Source organism: Dermacentor silvarum, chromosome 2 (assembly GCF_013339745.2).
Source record: "Dermacentor silvarum isolate Dsil-2018 chromosome 2, BIME_Dsil_1.4, whole genome shotgun sequence".
In the NCBI taxonomy this organism is placed as follows: Eukaryota; Metazoa; Arthropoda; class Arachnida; order Ixodida; family Ixodidae; genus Dermacentor; species Dermacentor silvarum.
Window position 1 is genome coordinate 96,946,348 of NC_051155.1, and position 23,954 is coordinate 96,970,301.

General features: G+C 47.4%; 1 protein-coding gene across 1 annotated transcript in view; it reads right to left on the reverse strand.

Moving 5' to 3' along the window:
- Positions 1 to 23,954, reverse strand: part of LOC119440239 (glucose dehydrogenase [FAD, quinone]) — a 690,341-nt gene that overhangs the window by 602,401 nt on the left and 63,986 nt on the right. The window contains exons 7-9 of the mRNA XM_049662828.1: positions 22,094 to 22,238; positions 20,675 to 20,829; positions 7,653 to 7,830 (exon numbers count right to left, since the gene is read on the reverse strand). Of these exons, the coding sequence (XP_049518785.1) occupies positions 7,653 to 7,830; positions 20,675 to 20,829; positions 22,094 to 22,238 (478 nt within the window). The remainder of the gene's footprint in view (positions 1 to 7,652; positions 7,831 to 20,674; positions 20,830 to 22,093; positions 22,239 to 23,954) is intronic.

Consider the following 23,954-nt stretch of genomic DNA (forward strand, 5'->3'; position numbering starts at 1 on the left):
ACCCCGTGAACGAGGCGCAGACGCCGGACCAAATTCCAAAGCCGACTTATCAGTTTCCAAAAATAATCCCACGAAAGCAAGCACAATTAAGAGTGGGCATTCTTGTGCCAGCGAACGCCGGTTGCTGTCCAAAGACCGAGTCAGAGCCCAGGGTTGTCAAAACACAACAAAATATATTCTTCACACAAAGCAGTTACACACACACACTTGCACACTTAGGCTAGACATAACACAATACAAATCAGATGGGTATTAACAACCACAAGAAAATAACAACAAGTACTAAGAGTCCAACACGTAAAACACAACATAAGGATCACTAAGTGTCCAATCGTATTCACCAGTGTTGGTCTTGAAGTCAGACGATCTCGGCGTAACTCGGGGTAAATCTCGAAGAAAGAACTTCTTCCGGTAATGCAGACGCTCGATGAACCCGTCGATTAGCTTGCCGGGGCATCCCCTTCTTCCGCAGACACTCGGTCTTCACATTAAATCATTTCACCCGTGCGGACTGAACTCCTGAACTCCCGAATTCCACTAAACGATTCTCGCACGGCGGTTATATAGCTTCCACAGGCGTTCTCGAACACTCTTATCGGAGTCGTGATCTCGGAGCATGGCCAAAGCCTAGGAAGCTTCTACTCTTTTCTCGTACCTTCGGCCGCTGCTGTCCGAGCTTTGTCAAGGGGGGGGGGGGGGGGGTGATGATGACTCGCGCTGTTGGCGCGCGCTCACGCTGTAGTTATCTCTCTCGACTCGCCGGGCGAGAAGGTGTCTCGGCGCGCGCGTGGGCTCTCTCTCTCTCCCTCTCCGGTTAACGTCGCTTCGTCGAGGTTCTTCTAGACGTTTCGGCGCCGTTGTTCGCGTTGTTGTTTGAGGCGTATGTGCTCTCCCCCTCTGTTGAAGTTGCCGCGGGCCCTGGCGTGTTCTTTCGCTGGCTTGCGTGACACGAGGCGTCGCGCTTGGATTAAGCGCTCTTTTGTGACACCTGAACCAAAACGATTACCCTCCTAATTTGTGTATGTTTATCTTACCTTTCCGAGCACCACTAATTTCACTGAATCTATTTCCGAAAACCATTTAACAAGATCGTCTTTGTTCTGTCCTTGATTCTGAGCTCTCTAAAATTTTTCTTTGGTTTAGTCTGACTGCTCGCTCACATATTATAGTTGTTCCGGTATTTTATTTTGTTCTTCATGTCGAATTCTGTTTCTTCTCATCAAATAAGCATTCTCTTAAGCAAACAACCACAGTCCGATTCTTGGTCTATCCCTCTAGAGGGTAAGTGCGATAAAAGAGGAACACTGGTATTATCATTCACAGAGGACTCTACGGTCACAAGCAGCGTCGCACGGTGCCGCCCGTTATGCCACGACCAAAAAGCTATTTAGAAAGCGACGCAAGCTTGTAAAAATAAACCATCTGCACTTGACATATCATACAATCCTGTTTCCGTCTTGTTAGCTTTACCATCACAAGAATTTATCGCGTGCAATCATTAAGTAGACTATGATCAGAAATAATTCCATTCGCATTACCGTCACCAATCATCTGAACGGAGAAATTCACCGGCAACTTTTTTTTTACATCCTTCACCTGGGCAAGCAAGTCGGTTGTCAAAGGCGAAGCTGCACATATACTCTTGCGTTGACAGCGGCACTCACGACGAAGGTGGTCGATTTAACCTTAGTGGTAACGCAGGAGGTGGTGATTAGACATTCGCCAAACATCAATTCTTTTCGGTTCTAATTGTAGGGGCTATTTGGCTGCTTGTGTGGCCTCGAAGTGAAAGCGTCACGATTCGGTGGGACGGCGCGTGCCTCCGCAAAAGCCTTGCAGCCGTACCGTGGTGACGTATAAACCGTTACTTGCGGCCCATGTGAAGGTGGTTTCGCCAGGCCTGCAGCGTGCTAAGTATGCCACGGAATGGTGAGCATGTTTAGCATTTCGTGGACGAACATCGGTCCGATTCTCGCAACTTGTTGGCGATCAGGCTGTTGGCGTCGAAGTAGCTTGTCGTGGCAACTTGTAGATGCATTCCTAATGTGTTGCTCGCAAGTGCAGCGTATTCTGCATGACCACTGCTTCAATATAAGAGACTGACTTCACGGAGCTATGGACGAGACAAAAAAATGTCTTCGTTGACATCCCGTATAGGGCCGTGCAATATTTTTCTTCCTTATGTTCTGGTAGACGGGGTGAGACAGCCTCTGCATTTCAGCCTTTGCACACAGTGGCGAACTTATTAGAGATTTCGTAATTAGAAATCACGTAGGCTTTTTGAAGTGTGCGCAGTAAGGCTTATTAAACGCAGATTAAACGTCGCGTATAACTGGGTCCTGAATATGTTTCATATCGCCAAGGTCGTTTGAAGCAATTTGTACCAGGATCTCGGGGAATATTCGAAGGAAAACACTGTATTCCCCGGCTTTTCGTCGCCCGGCCCACTTGTTATACGCCGGCTTCTCGAGGAAAGCTGCAGCGCTGGCGCAACGGGGTTCCTCGTATGTGTCGTCCAAGTTGTTTCAGTGAGGCGTATAGTTCAGCAGGAGTGCGAATTTGGTGGGTAGATTTTGTAGTCACCGGCTTCTTCGGGTGCTTTATGTGCTGGCGTATCCGGTATCTTAGTCTCTGGCTCCGGCAGGGACGTTACTTGCTCGGAGATCCTGGCTCTTGGCGAGCATCCGTAAGAGCTTGTTTTTGTTCTTCAGCACTTTCATAACGATAGCTACATCGTAATTTCCCTGTGCTTATACTCGTATAAGCAGTTTGTCATCGGTAGCAGTTTTGAATGCACGTCGACTTAGCACCATACTCTTTGTCGCCGGAGGCAAAGATTCTTCAATGCACCTATCGTGTGACTGTTTTTCATGAAACTAATGGAATGACAGAACTCGTAGATGAAATGGAAATAATTGTACTCAGCAAATAATTTTCATGAGAAGTGACTTTTCACAGAGTCAATTTCTCATTGAAGAACGGTTGTTCGCAGGAAGGCATAAGATGTCTCGGGAGATCAATATATTGCAGGCCATCACCATCGTGTTTAACGAGCGGCAGTCATGGCACACATAGACACTGGCGCGAGGTTTCTCTTTTCTGAGTTGAACCTTGATAGTTGGTGCTAACGAGGGAGTGAAGTAAATTTTTTGCCGCAAAGTAGAGCACCCAGTATTGTGCAGTTTTCCTTTAGCATACGGAAGCGTTTACATTGGTATGCTTCTCGCGCATTCGCGTGCATCCGTGGATTTCAACGAGCTCGATACGTTATACAGGGACCTTGTAAAGTAAAACTATTTCATTTTGACTTTATTACAATCTCCTGACACCAAATTTACGTAGTCGCTGTCGCAAGCATCAGGCGGCGATCCACAGCGTTTGTTTGAACAGCCCAATCAAATGCACTGCTCACTTTTTTCCTTGCTTTGAAAGCAAATAGCATTGCTTCGTTGACAGGTTTCCTGATCTGATTGGCTGACAAGAGACGAGGAGCGCGCAGAAGCGGAGAAGGTTTCTGTGGGTCCGAGTTAGCGCAGCAAGTACATAAGGAGATGAGCACGACGGTGCTGGAGTTTGCGATTGCCCCCTTCCTGTTGCTGAACTTGTGGTGGCTGGTCGAAAATCGCCGTGGCGTGCTACGGAGGGTTAGAAATGCTGCTAAAACGGATCCTCCGCGATGAAGATTTGCCAGAGCTATTCCGTAGAGGGGGCTGAAGGACTCGACAACGTTATACTTTCACGTAAAATACTACAGCGAAGCTGTATATGGCTGGGGTGCCATGTATTTTTCCTGTTTGTTCGTAAACACTAAGAAGGTGAGCGTGGGCCAATCCCGGAGATAGTGCAATACCGAACCGACCTGCGGCGGAAGTGAAGCAGGCTTAAATTAAGCACCCCGTCCCTAATTATAATAATACATAATAATAAATGAAATAAATATTTCAAGATGCATTGTTTCAAGTCCATGGATATACTGGAATCGTTTGTGAACAGCACATGTACTCACGAGCAGGGGGCATTGCGATATACGCAATGGACAAAATGTATGTAGAGTCGCAATCTTTTTGAGGGTGAACACGGGCATGCTTGGCCTTCTGAGCTCACAGCACTCTTCAGCGGCGGCAACTAGAAGCATTGCTCATGCGCAGTGTGTCCGGCGTGCGCAAATTATCCCGTCGCGCGCATTGCGTCACGCAAGCAAGTGCGTGTCGTCTGCTGCGCGCGTACCGCAATAAGTTAGCCGTACGGTTCGGGATTTGTGACAATGTTGAACTTCTAGTTACGCTCCCCACAATGCATCAATAAACTTCAAAATATATGTAATGTTTTGTGGGCGTTCTCAAGATCATTGTTGATCTGTACGTAGCCAGGCCACGCATGCTCATGACACTTGTGGGCGTATTTAAAAAGCGGCTTCCGTCTTTGAGGAGCGTATATATATATATATATATATATATATATATATATATTCTTGCACATTACCGCATCTGTCACAGCAGCAACTGAATTTCAGCATGGCCCGCGTTCCCGAAGAAGAGAGGTGGAAAATAATACAATATTCGCTCAGCGGATATTCACAGCGCTCCATCGGTGCTCTCGTGTACAAGCCGCTAAAGACCGTCAACATGATTATTCAGGCATTCAGCAAGGAAGGCCGACTCTGTGATGCCCCACACAGGCGTCGACCAACGACAACGACGGAGGATGAAGACGCGCTTTTGGTAGCTGCTGTAGTCGAGAACCCGTTCTAGTCCGCGAGGCAAGTGCGGGAGCAGCTAGATGTGGACGCTTCCCTTGCTACGGTCCGGCGACGCCTCCGAAGTACTGGACTGCGAAATTCTGTAGCTGCACGAAAGCCAGTCGTCACTGCTTCGAACAAGAAGTTACGTCTCCAGTTTGCCGAAGCACACGCCTCATGGATGCCAGATGACTGGGGCCGAGTGATCTTCTCGGATGAGTCGACTTTTACAACTTGCCAAGACCAACGGATGAGAGTTTGGTGAACCAGAGGCATGCGGTAAGAAAATTTTCTTAATGCACGTTGGATATTGCGAAGGATGGTCAAAAATACGATTTCCATGCAGTTACGAGCCAGCAAATGTGCAGGGAGTCGCCGCGAGTGGCCGAAACTGCGTGAACGTGTGGGGCGCGGTGTCAAAGCATATCTCGGGCCTCTCCATCGCATAGAAGGCGTCCTTACATCGCAGCGATACTGCACAGAAATTTTGGACAATGTGTTGCTGCCCTACGCCCACAGCCTCTTTCCCGATGCCGACTTTATGTCTCAACATGACCTGGCGCCGGTTCACACGACAGCAGTCGTTTCCGCAAAGGGTTGTATGACAAAATACTAACATTATCAAGGAGAGAATTATTCCTGCTTACTAATACTAGTTCTAAACAGATCAATGTTTTGTTGAACTTGCACCAAATAAAAGTTCGGATGTTTGTGTTTCCTTGCTTGTTCGTTGTACGATAAGAACACAGCAGGAGGAAAACTAAACAGTGAAAAATAATTACAATAACGCCAAGCATAAGAGGCACAACGTTCTGAATTAAAAGCATCAAAATCATGGTTTCTGTCATAATTTGATTTCTATTGAGGGGAAAAAAATTGCTAGCAGACGACACATGCGCGCTACGATGACGTAATGCGCAAGGAACGAGCCTACCCTCCCCGAGCAGGCGCGCAGATCTTGTGGCTGCCGTCTGACGGCGCTCGTGATATAGAAAGCCACGCACTCCCGTGTTCACCCTCAAAAAGATTGCGACTGTACAGTCCGTCGATTCGTTAACAGTACCGCGTGAGCCTCGACTGGATTAAAGTCTCTGGCCAACCAACCAGCACCTTCTAACGGCGTGAAGCAACGAGATCCGAAAGAGTAGCGCACGCGCACCAAGTTCACTTTCCCTTACGGTCACCGATAAGCAGGGAGTCCTCCACTGAGTTATTCGTGACAGGGGTGGTGCCATGCCGGCGGGTGAAACTTGCAACTGTGGTTGAAACTTCTGTGGCCTTGCAGACGAAACTTGCGCTTCGAGTGAAGTTTATGCGCATGCGCTACTCTTGCTGGTCTCGTCACTTCTTGCCATTAGAAGGCGCTGAGCGGATAGCCAGTCGACACTCGCGCGGTACTGTTAAAGAATCGGTCGACTGTACAATCATAAACCCTTGACTTGCAAGAAGAAAATGCCACCGACTGTGGGGATAACTGTGCCTCGCGAACGAATGACGGAACTTTGATATCCACTGTGTACACATCTCTCGGCCGCCACACTTAAGTGGGACATCGAGAAGTGCATGACCACGCACGATCATCGGTTAGCCGTGATGATACTGCCCCTGTCATCATAGTTGGAGACTTCTATGTGGACATTTCAAAACCAGACAAGAAATAGTTCACTGAGTTGCGCTTAAAGACTTTGGTTTGAAGTGTCACATCAATACAAGTCACTCAACTGCTAATTAACGGTTGTGCATAGATGTAACTTTGGCCAAGAATCTCTCTAAGGTTGTAACCGAAGCAATCAGTGTACATCGCAATAATCACAAAGCTATCGTCACTACAATAACCAAATGATGAAAATAAAGACATGTAGCCTTGTCTAACCCTGTGCGATGTGCTACAGCTACGCTGGTCATCCGCCTTCACAGAGCATAATGGCTCCTCATTTTTTTTTATTCTACGCAATGAAATACATTCTCCCCGGCAGCTCTGAGAAGCCAGTGCCTGAACGATTAGTGGACAGCGATATTTTGTTCCCATCAAAACGGGACGGGTTACGCCTATTTTAAAAAATAAGATTTTTTTTTGCATTATAATGCATCTTTAGTGCGTACACGTCATTTTGTTGTGGTGAATTTTCCAGGATTTGTGATGTCGCATGACAGAAAGGTGAAGTGCGTGCAGCTAGGGAAATTCGAGAAATAGCGGAAGGCTAATGTTGCAAAAGGCCGGTATAATTGTCATGCATAATCAATGTGTACACGTCATATGAAATGGGAATTTTCGCGTTTTTCTTGTGACGGTCAAATGACCGACTGTCAAAGTGGTGGTGGCACGGAAAAGTTTTGAATAATTGTGGAGGGCTAGTAAAACTTACTGTAATAGCTTTACGTTATAGCGCATCAGGTTGAATGCTTACCTACCAGTGCCGTAAAGAAACAAAAATTCACATTTAATTATTTCAATAATCATTTTATAATTTATTTATTATATAACCGCATGGCAGCGCAGAAACGTTGCCCTACAAAGCGCTTCACACTAAGGGCTAGTTAGTAATAGGCAAATAGGGATAAAGGCCCTGGAAAGCGCAGTAGCAGGGAGAGCAGGGATAGAGGCTACCTGTCACTGGACCATTTCCGGCGCTGCTTTATAGCTAATTTTGCCCTCTTGTGTTCATTCTTCCGGGTTCAGAAAAGCCTACCGCCTTTATGCTTTGTCATGAAACAGGAAGAATGGGCGTGCGTTAATTTATTCAACGCAGAAGGTTATACGCATCCACGATATGCACATCAACTAAATCCCTCGCCACGCAGCCTAACCCAGCAAACTGTTTCTCTTAGTTTATAGTGTACCTTGTTTTGCAGCACATCTGAATATTAAGGTATCTCCTGTTCTAATGTTGAAGAAAAAATTTCAACTACTTACCTGCCACTAGTGTGTCAAGGTCTGTTGTATTTGTGAGAAATCGAGGGTCAATAATGGGATATTCTTCAGGATCGGTGCTTTTCAGCCGGATGAAACCGGATGACCTTGGATGCAACAGTATTGGCACAATCATGAATACATTTTGCCCCTGCTTCAACTTGTAGTAAGTTTCATAAATCTGAAAATTTCAAGTAATGAAATCATTAAAAACTATGTTACTATAGCATCATTTATTCATAGCATGGTCATTACATTTCTGCACAACCCATTTTCCGGCGTGTTGTCTACGTCCCAGTTAATTAAGCGGAACTAAAAAGTACTAAACGGGAGAATATATGCATATATGTCTAAAGCTCGCCGTTATTTACGGCATAATACGCCACAAGCACATATTCAAATACATTACGCTTATTTGTAATTCATGCACAGACATTGCACTGGAGAGAGGAATGGGCACTCAGGTGCGCATTCCTGACAGGTTTGAAATCATGCAGCCATGCTTTTATAGAAAGATAGCGTGTTACACTTTTTGGCATCATCACTTTGCGGCGATACACAATCGCCACAACTGCCTTCGCCTCGTCATCGCTTCTACGGGCTAGGCATACGTTCCCGGCCTGCACACATTACCGGAATCGATAACACAAGCAGGTGCAAATAGGCTAGATGCCACGGAACAAGCCACTGCTCGGCATACGCGCCGCTCGACTATAGGCTATCTGCGCTGTGACGGATCGCCCGACCGCAGCTGTGGCTGCTGCGCCTCGAAGACTCTGCTGTTGTGCATTTACGTTCGTTATAATCTGATAGAATCAACTAGCGTATTTGGTTATTCCGCGTTAGGATACGTCACCTGACAATCCGTCAACCTTAAACTTACTGGGAAAACGAAGAATAGACGTCGTTGCCATAGATATCAGATAAATCATGGAAGTCTCCTTCCTAGTATCCTAAACAACGCAATATCATACACAAAAATAATCACATATCAATCACGCAAAATCATGGACTGTTCAAATGAAACAGTATTCAATATTCAGGGGCTTACGGGCCAGAAGGACGATCTGATTATTAGGCGTAGCCATATTTTTCTCATCTGTAGTTCTTTGACTTGCACCCAATACAGGATGCAAGTGCGTTTTTGTATTTTTCCGTCACCGAAATGCGGCCGCCGTGGCCGGTGTTCGATCGCGTGCCCTCGCGGATCGCAGCGGAATGCCAAAATGAAAGAATATAAACAGTATAGTAATACACACATATACGCAAAAATTATGCTACATTGCGTCTAGTGTGCGTGATTAGCATTAATCCCTGATCACTTCCGCTAACGTTGTGTTCACACTTGTGCACCTCGTGTCTATGTTGTTTTTATTCTTTGTACTCCGTTTCTGCTGCACACACATTCCGGCCCATAGAAAATGTCGTTCTAAGGGGAATTTTTAGAACCAGAGCGCCAATAACGCGCACGTTGCATTAGGCGTTTACTCTAAACACTTAGCTGTTGCAGACTGCCCAGGTTTTCTCGTACATTTGCGTAAAAACAAATTTGGCGGGATTTATCCTTTTATAGTTTTGTTGGCATATTATATTCAAATCAGTATATTAAGAAAATTACTAATCCGCTAGAGAGCTTAATATCTAAGATCATTCGACGCAAGAATTTGAACGCACGAAGAAATACACCAATCAGCCGTGAAATTTCAAATTTCTGCAAAAGAATATTCGCAATGGTCAGCCATTGACACGCTATTCCATGAAGCCGGAAAATTCATAATTTTGAGGGTTGAAAATTCAAACACATGACCCAGGGGATTGTACTCAAGATAGCATGTGAACCATCGCATATATAGACTTGTAGGCCTGCAGCTGAACAGCGCGACTTATTTGTTTAGTTATTGCTCGGAAGGCTTGGGGTCCTGGTTTCGCCGAACAGAACGGCTGCAAAGAGGGGGTAAAGAAACGGTTGGTGGTATGCGGCCACCTGTCTTTGCTTGACGAGCGAAACCCAATGGGATAATTGATGGTACGCGGTGGATGCCTGTCGCGGTGACGGCGCCGAGATTAGGCAGGGGCGCGGCTCATGACACTGCCGATTATACCCGAGACGCGGAGGGGCGATGAGAGCCGGCTGGGAGTGAGAAAACGTAGAGGGTGCATGACAATTCCATTAGCGCCCAATAGTACACACAGCTGACGACAAGATGAGTGAATATCGGTGCTTCGTCACCTACATCTCGTGCGGCCGTCCTGACAGCAAAAGCTAAGAGGTCCGTGACTGCCGCTGGCTCCTAATGTGCGCGTGCCAAGCGTGTCGTCGGCACAGAACACGTGAACGCAGTACCCATTATTCACCGCGCGCACGTTTTCCATTGTAACCATTAATCAACCGGTTTCGAAGACCGTTACCAATTGACCGTTGTGAAAAGCTTCTCTGAGCGAGCCTAAAGTGTCGGTTGACAGCCTTCATTGACGTATCGCCCGCAGCTATACTACGCTAGCGGTTTGGATTATCCAAAAGGTACGACCTGGGAAAGGGTCACAGCATAGGTCAATCGCTTTAGCTTGCAAGTGCTCTGTGTTTATTAGCATTTTATTGTGCCCATTGTGTTGGGCACTGTGGCTTTGCGCGGTGAGTACGCGTACTATGCATGTGTGCCCCCCCCCCTCCCCTTATTGCGTTGTTTCTTTTTATGTTGTTTTGACGTAGAGGAAAACAACACCGTAAAAGGTGGTAAAGGAAGTGGCGCTCGGACGAAGCGCAATGCTGGAAAAGCCGGCGGACCACTAACACGACGATCCTAGTGCAGGATTAGTAATTGGTGCACCGGCGGGCCACTCTCATAGCCACTCGGTGGTGATTGGGCTATAAATGTTTAGGGCGGGGCACCGAAAGGTAGAAAACGTGGTCCCGTTGCCACGACCATGTGTTCAGGACACAACATATATGCGGTGCTATGCACCATCAGCTGTACCGATATAATGTCGCCCTATGTGTGCCAGTTCCAACTTGCATTTCTATGTATATAACTTGTAAATAATTCTTGTAAATAGAAAGTGTCTTCAAGCGTCATCTGTGTTTACTTAAATTCCATCGGAAGCCTCCAGCGAACCGTGCGCCGCTATCCTTAGCGGCAGTACTCCTCACTTGCGTAGACCGTCTCTGGCGGTGCGTCATAGACACCCAAGTTGAGGAGTGGTACAAGAACCTTTCAAGCATTACTAAACTGCAGTTTGCCCACTCGATTGATGCCGCCCGTACATTGCGTACCTACGAACTCTACGTCTAGTCGAAAAGAACTCACGGGACTGTTATGAGTGCGTAACGCGATTGCGTAAGCGTCAGTTATGGTGCGGAAAAAGCTTTTTTACTCTGTAGTTTGCCGAATCCCTTGTGGTGTGAAGGTCCTGCTTCCTCCATGACAAATGACCATAAAGCATGTTTGATATTTCGCTGGCTTAAACTACTACGCTCCTCTTCGATGCTCGAGTGCTGGGGTGCTATGCAGGATGCGCCGAGTTTCTCGTTCGGACGAGTTTTACCCGAGTTTGCTCGATGGCAGTCAGTGAACGGAGATAGCAAGGAACGTGCAAGAACAGCAGGCAAAAAGAAATGTCGAGATAAAGCCGCGTATGACAACATGAGCGCACCCTAAGCGGCACAGTTCTTCCGCGCCTCAAGCACAGAGGACTGCGCAACAAAACACGCCAGCGCCGCGCATTGTTATCAACGTATTATCGCAATTTCGATATACCGTCACTGTCCCACTGTCTATCCGCACACTTGCCGTGAGCCGCTTGCCACGCCTTTCTCGGGTGCGTCAAGGGCGTGCCTCCTCTTTCGGGCATTATCTTTCTATTCTCAGTCGAATGCGAACAAAGCACGTGCGGTGCATTCTTGCACCTACACTTTCTCTCATTCAAATACTTTAATATACAACAAATAAAAAATGTCACAGTTTCGCCCTAAGGGCGAAGCAATTAATGCGATAGCAACACAGCAATGTCATACGAAGTAAGGTGAGCGGCTTTGGTAGCAATATGAATTGTAGTAAACATGAGCTGATTAAGTAAGCAGGTGTGCTGCGGCGTAAGTAGACCGACATGAAGAGAGACTCGTTGACCACGAGAAGGCGCGTGTGAAACGGTGGTGTTGATGAGAAGTGCTTCCTGTGGGCAGCGCGCGTGCGAAGGGACACATCTGTAGCGCTGCACTGCCGATCCGGGCAGCATTACATGTGTAGCGTACGTTGGAAAATGTGGCCCGACTATTACTAACTGAATGAACAAGCGTGGTGTGAGCGCGCACAAACAACCATGAATAGATCAAACTGAATGACTGCAGATAACGGCTGTCAAAACGCTGGCAGCAAGCCCATACGCTGCAGCGGGCGAAGGTACGTGCGGTCTATCGCTTCAACAGAAACTGAGCAGCGAATGCACAGTGCATAAAGGTCAGAGCCGTGTGGAGATAAGAGACGGTGCGGCGAGCGACGAGCGCGGTTGTTGGCAGAGTAGAAGTGCGCCCCCCCCCGCTCCCTCCCGCGCTGGCTTCCCGCTTCGTTGCTTGCGCGTGGGAGATTGAGTGCGTTCGCTCTCCGTGACAGCGCGCGTCCCCGCACGCTTCCGCTCGGGCATACGGCGCGCGGTGAAGATTTTATCTATACGGAACCTCACGGCGACGGCGACGGCGACGACGACGGCGACTGCGACGCCGACGGCAGAAATCCGGTTGAAGTGTCCATATAATTGCTATCGCAATAAAATAACGAACCTTTCGTTTCTTAAAGTATCGGTTTTTCTTTTTGAATGCTGTAAATTTGTGATGACAAACGGAGATCGAGAGAATTTTTAAATTTTGCACTTTTTTGCCGCGAGTGTCGACAGTGAGACGAAAGCTTACAAGCGGATACATTCTAGAGGGTCGCACGCAGGATGGCTTTCGAACGGTAGGCAGTCGCGAGGGGCGCTGCAGTGCTCGATAAAGTCAGTCATGACAATGATCTGTTCATTCCCTGTTTATTAGGAGAATGGCAATGCAGCGCTGCGGTATGGCTGTTCACCCCAGATGCTTCACTGAGGCGGCTATTAAGGCCGCCGCATTACCGAACGAAACGACACTCTACCCATAGAGACGGGAGCAACGGCTGTCGCTGCAAAATGTCTGTGCGATATTCTAGGGTACGTAGTGACGAAGCACAGCTAAAATGCAGCAGCTTATCTGCGGGCGTGAAGCCTCCGCGATACTTTGCGAAGAAGAGCGTGCTGCCGAGCGACACCAGTCATCGCTTGTCATCGCTTGCCCAGTGAAGGTGCCTCCGTGCGCATGTATGCAGAATTTGAGCATGTTCACTCGAATGTGCTTGCCGATTGTCTCTGCTGCTGAACTAACAGCGGTCGCAAATATATATCGTAACGACAGCGCAGCATCGCATTTTGGCGGGTGAAGGCTCTTGTGCGTAAGGTCGCTGTATGTTTTACATAAAGGGACCTTACTTGTGTGCAGTTAGGAAATTAGACTTCGAACGCAGCAAGGAGTTGCAACTGTTTAGTGTGCCGTGCTTGTGAGGAAGAAATGTCATCGCACTGCGTCTAGAAAAGCCGAGCATTTCTCGACGCTGACCGTGTTTGCGACACTGCGGCTCCGATACATCACCGATGACGAAGCAGCCATCCCAAACGACAGTTGCGATACGTTGTCGCAGGAAAACACTACGCACTCCTCAGCATCGTGGTCCACCACGGCGCATCGACGCCTTGCAAGCAGCTACAGTGGCGTGCCGATAATTGTTTGCTGTGCGCTACGTCGCCACGATGCAGACATTGAACCGTGTTGTGGGGCCGTCACAGCCTAAGAAGATATTTGCATAAAGCAGCGAAAGTCGACGCTTTTTTTTTTGTTGATAGTGGTGCTCAGTACATCACCGATGACAGTGCGTTGTGCGTATTTTATTTCGGCGGTCAAGATTGTTGATGCCTCTCAGTTCTGCACCACGTCGCTGTTGCCGAAAAATAGGTTGGGCGTGGCCCAACCGTGGTGCGCGCGAGCAGAAGGGTTACATGCATCGCGCGAGGCGTGACTTATCGTTTTGTTTGACAGGCGAACTCGTGCCAATCTCGTACATCGCGAATGCCCCTTCGAGTTGAACTCGCGAACATGGCGGCGGCAGCAGCAGCTTGTGTCATCGCATCCAGCGGCAGCAAGCGTCCATGTGGCCGTCTGGACCCGTTCACCTACATGACCGACGTAGAGTTTCAGCGTCATTTTTGCCTTTCGAAAACGTCAGTGCGCTGGCTGTGTGACGAGTTATGCGAAGGCCCTCGTCTGCGGAGACAGCGTGGCGGGCAAATTATGCTTTTCGACCACAGACTGGTGTGACTAGGCTGCGGAGGAAAAGTTCGTGCGATCGCTTCGGCTCTCTCCGTCTTGAAGCGCTGTTCGTCCACCGCGCCCCAGCCCTAGGCCAGGTCCGGCAGCGTCATCGGTGTACTGGAGCACTTGGGGTTCAACTTGGGCCATCCTACCTGCGAAGGCGAAGTTGTCACCTTATATCGGAACACTCGGAATGGATGCCGGGCTACCTTCCGGTGCAACAGGTGCCGAAAGCAGTTTTCGCAGTTTCGCGGTACCGCTGCACTGCACGGGTAGAGAGGCGAAGCAAGTTACTTCGCCAACACGGACCATCCGCCTCGGCCCTCCGAACGTCCACCTCTGCAGGCGGCAAGTGATTTGGCTGACGTACTGTGTGAGCAAAAGCGTAGACTTGTGGCTGTTGAAGGAGATGACCGGCGACTTGTTTCCTCTATCGGAGCACGACATCGCCGACTGCAGGAACTACCCCCGTGAAGTCGGCTGCTGGCGTGACCTCCACTCGGTGGCCCGGGAAGATAGCGCTAATTGACGAGTGCCTTCTTCGCGGCGAGCAAAAGTACAATCGACCACGCCTAATGACGGGCGACAACGTTCCGGCGAGCCGCCAAAATTACGGCGGCGTTAAACATGGTGGCCCATAGTGCTTCGGCATGGTCTGCGCGACCAAGGGGTGCTGTGGCTTTTCGAGGTCGAACAGCGAAAGGTGGCGACGCTAGGCGCCATTATTGCAGCCAATGTTCAACTGGTGACCATTATTCATACTGCCGAATTGGCCACATACAACTGTATCCCAAATTTAGTGGATGCTAACGGCAGCATTGGGAGACATTCAACCACAGCTTCAACTTTGTGGACCCCATCACGGGCGTTCACACGCAAAAAAATAGAAAGTTATTGTCAAAAAGTTAAGCGCCACCTCGTCAGTGGTGGGTACAGGGTAACTGCACCGATGCTGGAGTCCCACCTGGGATGGATGTGGCGGCATTCAATGGCAATGTGCGCTGAAAAGACCATTTCTTGCGTTTGTTAGAAATCACGAATCGCTCAGGCTACCCAGTATAAAGACTCTTTCCTGCGGTTGTTAGAAGCCATCGCTAGGCGCTAGCCAGTATGAAGGTACATTACTACGTAAAATAAAACAAAGTGTAGTTTTCTGACCCTTGTATGAGTGCTTTTCGGCATTTCTGAGTGCTTACACGGTAAGCGCGCGGCAAGCTACTTCTGCGCTAGCCGACGTTCACTTCGTCTAGCAGCCCTACTTTAGCGCGAGCAACGAGCGATCTATTGAAAGCCCAGTGTGAAAAGCAGGCGCACACCAATCTGTGCTCACAAATTGGAGCGCAAGCACGTAGCGAGCCGCACGAAATCAATCCAGAGGAAAGAGAAGGAGCAATGAGAGATCTGTTGAAAGCCCAGTGCGAAAACCAAGTGCACACCAATCTGTGCTCGGACATGCTAGCGCAAGCATGTAGCGAACCGCACCAATCCAATGCAGAGGAAAGGAGAGGTATAACGTGGTATAACGCGAAACGTATTAAAGTACAAATGGTATAACGTATAATGCGAAACGTATTAAAGTACAAATTAGTCTAATACACATTCAGTGTACATCTTGTAAACTTTGAAATGCTTATAACCCGTGTTAATGTGACTAATATTATTGTACTAAATGCATTTATTTTATAACTTTCTTGGGCCTGTAATGCACTCGGTTGAGCGACGAACAACTGATAGAAGGCAAGACCAGGAACCGCCCATATTAAGACGTGAGCCCCAGTTTGGCGGCCGCCCATATGGCAACGCCTAAGGGATGATAGCCACCCAGAGTGAATCTGAAACTGGAGGCGTGCCGACGGATAAACTTTGTTTTGTTACCATTAGTTCTTTTATCTTGGGGCGTCGCCAGGGCTCGTGAAGATCCCGAGTTTCGCCAAACTCGGCGCTACCTGGGTAGCACCCCTGGCTGGATATTTTAGTGTATACGCCTTTTCGCTCGCGCGATAACAGCGCAGCGATAGTGCAGCACCCAAAAACTTCCGGTCACGGGCCTTATCAATCTACTGTGCCGGATCACAAGCGCACTCCTGCTAATCTATATCACCCCCATTGCCTTTCTTGCTTGCTACATTTAGCGGACTACGTCAGTGAGCCAAACAGAAAGCCGTCCAGGGTGTATGTTTGTAAACAGCGAAACGGTCTATACTGTGCGTAAGTGTATAGCAAACGACCAGCTCGCAATGAACACATTTTGATCATGAAACGCGTAGATCAGTATAAATGTTTGGCACTCGAACATTACCATTTCACGAACGACGAAGGAATGACGACGATAGTATGTCAACGACGGTATGACGACGATGGTATGACGATGAAGACACGACAACGAAATTGCAATACACACTGGATTAACTACAAGGGTACGACCCCGATGACGGGGCGACGATGGTATGGCGACAAAGGCATGACGATACTGGAATGACTCATATAGAATGACCATGATTGAACGACCATGACAGCATGACGACAATTGTGTGGGGACGACAGGATAACGAGAATCAGATGATGAAGTTGGAATGGCGATGATCGAACGAACACGACAGGCATCACGACGAGGAAATGAGCACGAATGTATGACTACGGCAGAAGGACGGCAATGGCATGACGTAGCTGACCTTGACGATGGCATGACTATTTAGCTTGGTGCTAGAGTCCGGTGGATGATCATTTTCCTTTTCATGCCATGACGACGACGACATGACGCTGCGATGACGATGAGAGAATAATGGCGACGCAATGACTAAGGTGGAGTGACGAAGGTGGAATGAGGACGAGGGGACGACGATTGCGGTCTGACGACGATGGCATGATGACAATGGGATCACGATTCTGGATTAAGGACTATATTATGACAACGACGGCATTACGAGGATAGGACGATGAGGACTGTATGACGACGATGGCGTGACGACAATTGAAAGACTAATATTGTCATTCGAAAGCGCGAAAGTGCGCATCTATAGTGCTTGCAGAAAGCACAGTGGGTCCGCGAAGATTGTCTCAAATGCAGAGCGCGCGACGCCGGAGTGGGCCCACCACCGTGAGCTCGTATTGTATCTATACGTCTATCACAATGCATTGTAGAAGTAACACTCATGGTCGCCTAAATTCGAGAATGTGCAACAACACATCCATCGTGCACGCAGTCTGATTCGATAAGAATATTTGTACAGATTCAGCGACATTTAAGAATTTTCGACACAGTTTGCGCGTGTCGCGTCACTCGACATATTAGCGGTGAAAAACGCTGCGGAAAAACACCATTCGGTAAAAACGGTCGCTGTTCAAGAAGCAAGGACAACGTACGTGTGATAATACGTATAAAATATACGAGGGACAGCAGGCAACCACTAGTACTTTGATAAGCAAAGCTGAAAAGCGCCATGAAATGGAAGCAAATAGCTTCCTCGCACAAAAATAAGAATGTGTGATGTTTCGTATGTATCTGGCAGATGTACGCAACGAAAGCAAGAGGTTGCGGGCATAGGCAAACATTGTCTACCATACACAAACGTTATTCTTTGCCATCCTTGTCTTTCAACCACTGTACATCTGTTTGCTGTCCCACAAATGCACTTCCCTCTCGGAGAGCTCAAACAAAGAGATCTTGAGGGAACAAGGATGGAATCACAATAAGATTGTCTGTTTGCTTGTCGTAGCTATGCTGCAGAGAAAGGTGTGCGATTCCAGAAATTCTTGTATGGCAAACGGTTCGTGCGTCGTATACAAGTAATGGCTACTTGTGAGAGAGCAGACAGTCCCGTGACATATACAACATAGCTCAGGCGTTCGAGTCCGCCTATTATGCACCGGACTACAAATCAAGCTGAACAACGGATGAGCACTGATGGCTTTGCTGTTGCTACATTTGTCACAATAGTGTAATATTTGAGGAGCTTTTAAAAGCGTCAACTGTAACTGCTGTCTGTGTGTCGAACGATGCAGGTGGTGCGTTGTATTCGGTATTGCGGTCGCATGGGGGGGGGGGGGGGGGGACAAGTAGCATCGGTGTGGGACTCAGTTAACCTGCGATGCTTGGACATGTATGTTGTTTTTCTGGAACGTTGCTTGGGTATTCCTGTAACTATTTCTATGCTGCTCTGGTGCATCTTGAAACGGCCCATGTCTTTACATCATTTTGTGGGTCGTAGCAGCACAGAACTATGGACATCGATAGGCGAAGTGCTGATGGTTGACGTTGAATATGTCCTTCGCGACGTTCATTTCTTCCAAAAGGCTTATGGGATGAGCTAGCCTTGTGTTTGGTTGGGTGAGGTGTTGACGCATTGCTGAGTGGTTCATTTGGAGTCTCTACTATTCTGCTGTTCGTCGTTGGCTGTGTCTGAACATTTCTTGTGGTAGCCAAAATTGTTCTTGGAGTTACTGGTCTTCGTCTTTCCGCTGTACCTTGTCTGATGATGAGGTCCGTGTGTTTGACTTGCCAGATGGCTCTCCCGAGCCTACTGTGGCCCTATTCGTATATCACTTCTATCACTTCCACAGTCACTTCTATCATAAAGTGACTGTGGAACAATTCATACTGGTGATGATGCTATCGTGGTAGCTGTTTGTTGAGTGCTAGTTCTCCCAAGTGAGTTTAGAGGCTGCGAAGTAGTTCTTACTGCACATGTTAGCGATTCATCCGTAGTTGATAACACCGAATGTTCTTCCTCGTAAAATGAACATGCGTTCTTATTGGTTTCACTGTGGTATCTTGAGAGTGAGGATGTCTGCTTCATGCCGCCGTGAAAAGAAACAGGTGTGCATTTTTCTTTGGTGTAGATGGAATCGAAGACTGAGTCCAAGCAGCCTGGAGTCCAGGTGGTTGATTACTGGGCAATGCTGCAGCAGATGTGACTTCACATTATGCTTCAATTGATAGGTCTGGCTGTGGAAACTTCGAGTTGTCACGCGCGAATGAAGCGATCTTGTGAAGCACAGACTGCTAAATAATCTTCATAGAGTGGTCAGATGACTTGATAGGAGATGGTGGGCAGCCTATGCAATACGAGGGTTGGGATGCGTCGGTAGCTTTAACAAAGACCTGGTTGCTCGAAGACTTATATAATGGTGACTAATTGGTGGTAAAACATATTGTGTATATTTGTGTTTTGAATCACAGAAGCATCTTTGACATCGCCAGCTGCCAATTGGCTTTGCTTTGTCTGTTGGAAATTGCGCGCTCACACCAACAGGCGTGTGTGGATTTTGCGACGTACACATTACATCGAGAATTCGTCAGTGGCTTCGTTTATGAGGCATATTTTCATAAATATGATGACCATTACGCTCAGCTTTGTATAACTTCGGAGTCCTAATTCAACTGCATCCAGCAGTTGAATGAGGCAAGGGTCTCTATCGTGTTAAAGAAATCGGCTGATCATTATGTCTTTCATTTTCTTTTGTGATTATTAGCATTTGTGCGCGAGGCAAAAGCAGAAGGCCTCACCGGAAATACATTCATTGAAGTTAGCGACCATCTTCGGTTCAGACCACTCATGCAGCGGTTACGTGTAGCTCAAAAAGGTGGAACCAGTCCTGTACAGGCCAATCGTTCGTTGACCCTTCGTTCTTGGTAATATAGAAGGGCTACGACAATACCAGTCTGTGTATGTGGCGCAAGTTTCCGCTTGGTATTCAGAGTGTGGCGTTGAGGATCCCGTCGATGATATGACAAGGATGGGGCGCCTGCCTTGTGCTCATCCTGAAGAATAGTGTAGGTTGCGGGCGTAGGAAGACATGGTCACCGAAACACTAGTTTTAGTCTTCATGTTCAATGACTTTCCACCGCTCTCCACCTGTATACCGTTAAATATATCGACTTTAAACTTCTTTAGGTATTATTATTGAAATAATAATTATTAGTGTGCACCTGCCAGTAAAATGAGTACAAGTGTGCTCCCGGTCAAGTGCTTGGCCGTTACAGGGCCATAATCCTTGGAAACGAATGTTTTGTCCCCCATTGCGAGAGGAATAAAACTGCACCCACGACCGCGTCAGAAATGAGAAACGTCCGCCGCTTGCTTCACATTAAAGGCTAATCTTCACGGCATGACGTCACAGAAGATGGAGAGGAGACAGCGCTCCTGCGGGCAATGTTTATTTAACCGATATGTATTGGCGGATGTGCAAGGTAAAGTCCGAAAGTAAATTCCATGTTACGAAGACTGTTTCACTTGTTCAGAGTTTGAGACTGGGATTTGTATGAAATAAAGGAACACCCACGAATGCGTCACCAAAGACAACGACGGGGGAGGCAGAAATAGCTACTTCATGTATGCGACGCAGTGTTGCCACCACCTTGTCACTGAGGATAATTTCTGCAGTAATTCCCGCGCGCCAACACGAAATAAGTGGTATCCAAATACATGCGCCAACGAAGGCTCCCCTCTGGATAATAGAGACATATGTTGAAGGAAACGCTTTTGCTGAGGGCAATTTGGGAGCCGGAAACGCGCCTTAACATCTATTTTTAACTACATGCAAATAGTGAAGTGTCCTGCTTGTAAGTGTATGTAGGTGTTGGACGTGTATGTGAACCTATTCAATAGGGCTTCTTATTTAACAATAGTTATGAGAAAAATGAGCATCTTACCTGTGAAATTCCTATTACACTGGCAATGTATCCCGCTTCAATCGTGGTGGGATTGAGCGTCACGAAAAGAAATTGAATGTCCGGCAGCGTGGGATCGGCGTTTGGCGTGCTTAAGAAGGCGACACATTCAACGCCAAAAGCATGGATAAGTGGTCCTGAAACAATAAATTTGTAAAGATCCATCATAATTGCGTTTGTGAATGTTCATGCTATTATTTCTTGGACCACGCTATTTTGTACGCATTGGCTGTTCCGTGGAGTTCCTAATTCTTACTGCGTACGCCAGGCAACAGAAAATTTGACACCTCCACAAAGATTTGCACTATACGGAAAGAAAGCAAATTCATATGCTACTGGTAGCATTAAAGGGCAAAGTATTATCTTAATCCAGCAATATTGCATCATGACTGAACGCCTGCGTTATTTTCCACATCGGTTTCTGTAACCATGTTGACAGACGGCTCTGTTCTATCTCAAGTGTACTAAGTGCATTCTCCACCATCGACAACTCGCATATTAGCTGAAGATGATTTTACTAATAAAGATGTGTCGAAGAGTGATTTCACATGAATATGTACGTACTTCGTACTACATTGCGTAATTTCAAAGCTTCGACATGGCGATGCCCGAAGTGATGATTAAGCATGTGAACTCGATTTTTACATCTGGAAAATTTCTTCCTCTTTCTCAATTTCAAGGTCATCAGAAGGTAATCGTTGGCATAGTGTTCCATCGTCAACCAAGGACGCGTACATTGCCTATTTAATCGACACCGATATTGTGTCGCCGGCCGCACAATTTTATTCTTTCCGGATTTTAAGGCAGCAGCACAGAAATTTGAGAACAGTAAGAAATCTTATTTTCATTTATACAATAGGTTAGACCAGAAATGCTTTTCCACTATTGTGCCCTCAGCGTTTTCCAAAGATATTAAGAATTTTTCCGATTACCACGTAAGGCGTACATTTATCAATATATACAAAATTGAAGCTGCTATATGTCATATTGGATCATCCAAGAAGATACTCGCGGCATATACATTTCATAAAAAGTGCTGTTTTATTTCTATTTCAACAATAACACCTCCTAGGTAACTTGAATGTTCGCTTGCTACTTTGACATTTTTCTGAAAACAAATTTAGCGTTGTACAAGTTATTTTGGCGATATGTGCAAACCACAAGAACGCTGGAATTTACGCCCAATAAGGTGTAAAAATGTTGTAGCCTTACGAATCTTTCATGAAGTGATATCAAAACATCTATCTACTACGCTGTCTTTGTGCAGGTTTATTAGGGATATCATATACACGTATGTATGATGCACGGATGTCATGTATGAGAATTCACGTTGAGAAATGTGTTTTAAAAGGCACGGAAACACAAAGTAGACGTCAATCGCAATTGTGCGTTTCAGCTCACCTGTTCTAAACAGAGAATACTTAGGCACTGTGGACGGTAAATAGTAGTTGATTTCGATGTTCTCTGCCGTGGTTGCCGCTATTCCGTTCACGGTGACGTGGTCGAATAGTTGTTTGCCTACAGGAAGGTCTGCTATTACGTCTATCTGCAATATGTGAAGCGTGTGCTTGAGTGAGAGAAAACGCTTTGGCACGCTCGCTGTTTCGTAGAAACACTTTTGACAACAAAAATCAGATCGGAGGCTCAGGGTAGGTATTGAGAGCAACGGCATTGCTACAGTGTACTAGAACACTGTAGCATTGCTACAACGCAGCAAAACGTCATGATGGTATAAAATCGAAGTTCGCGCTGTCCAAATTTTCATGCTCTAAAAAGCGGTGGAATATTTCTTGAAATAAGGCAATAAAATACCAAGAGCGCACCTTTAAGCTGCAGCAGATTGATCTTTAAAAGCGTGGGCATTTCTATGGTTACCCAACGAGAATGCTGTTTAGGCGTCCGCCCGTCCTAACGCAATACGATCGCTTTCAAGATTCAGCCAGCAGCAATGTTGTTGTTGCCTCCAAACATGGCTCGTACCCGCAGGGGGATCGGCCACATTAGATTGTTTGAAATGTGCGTCTAACAAAACACAAAATGGGGGAAAGGCAAACATTTAACACACAGCCAACTCCATGCCAACAGAAATTTTGAGAGGGCACATTCATAAATTTAGGAGAGAAAAAATCAAGTGATGCGTCCACGGTCGGTACCCTAGCAGTGAAGCCTTCCTGACGCTTAAATAAACTTGTGGATAGCAGAGAATGTTTTCGCCAGCTGTGGAAGAAGACGACGACGAACGCGCGAAAATTGCCACGAGCGCGAGGGGCAGTATGGGAACGCTGGCATAACCAGCGGCATCAGAGCCAGCTGTAGAAGAAGATGACGAGAAACTCGCAAGCAGCGGCACGAGCGGGTCTCTGGGACCACGTGACGTACGTACGCGTGCGCAATCAGGCACGCACTAGGCGCACCTTTAGTAAGCCAGAACTGTGTATCAGCCGTGGCTTCGGATCGGAACGTAATGAGCGCACCTGGCGCAGCCCCCTGCCCTAGTTTGCTTGCCTCATCAGTTCACGTTGTAGCGCCTTCCGCAGCAGTTCATGTCGCCCCAGTGTTGTCGCGAATACCGTAATGGCAACAAGACGACCGCAGCCGCTCAGCAGTGCTAGGATTGCCAGCAGTGTTGAGTGCGAGTACTCGACACGACGCTGTTACTATGAAATGCTAACACATCATTCAGATAACTCCCTGAGGAGATACTATGTAAATAGTTTTTTTTTATCGACCACGACAGCACGGATTTTCAGATCAGCAGCGACGATTAGGATACTCCCTAACGCGAATTATGAGCGCGGCTGTTTAGGAGTTTTGATTTCGCCATATCTTCTGGCAAATAATTTGATTCCGAACGACAGGGTCCTTTCGGCGGTGGCGCTGAGCCTCTGCTCGGGCAGTTCGTTTACCAGCAGCGGCAGACGAAGCGTTTCCACCAGTTGCGTCCCTTATTGTTCAGAAAGAAAGCGGGAACATGGGAACACGTAGCTCGCGCGGAGCTCATTCTCCAGTGGCGCAGGCGAAACAGCGCACGCGCTGTCGTCCCGACGCGAGCGCTTTGTTTACATATATGGTACTGGTGGACGCGCTCGCCGCATGCCTGGTCGCCGCCAAGGAATATGTCTCGGAAAGGAGGGTTGGGGGGGGGGGGAGATGGTGTTGGTTAGGCCTAATTTAGCTGGCAGATAGTGCCAGCGGTTTCTCTCTTCTGGCGCCTCTTTAAAAAGGGGATTGAACAGGTGGAAGAGGAGTGACACTTCCTGTC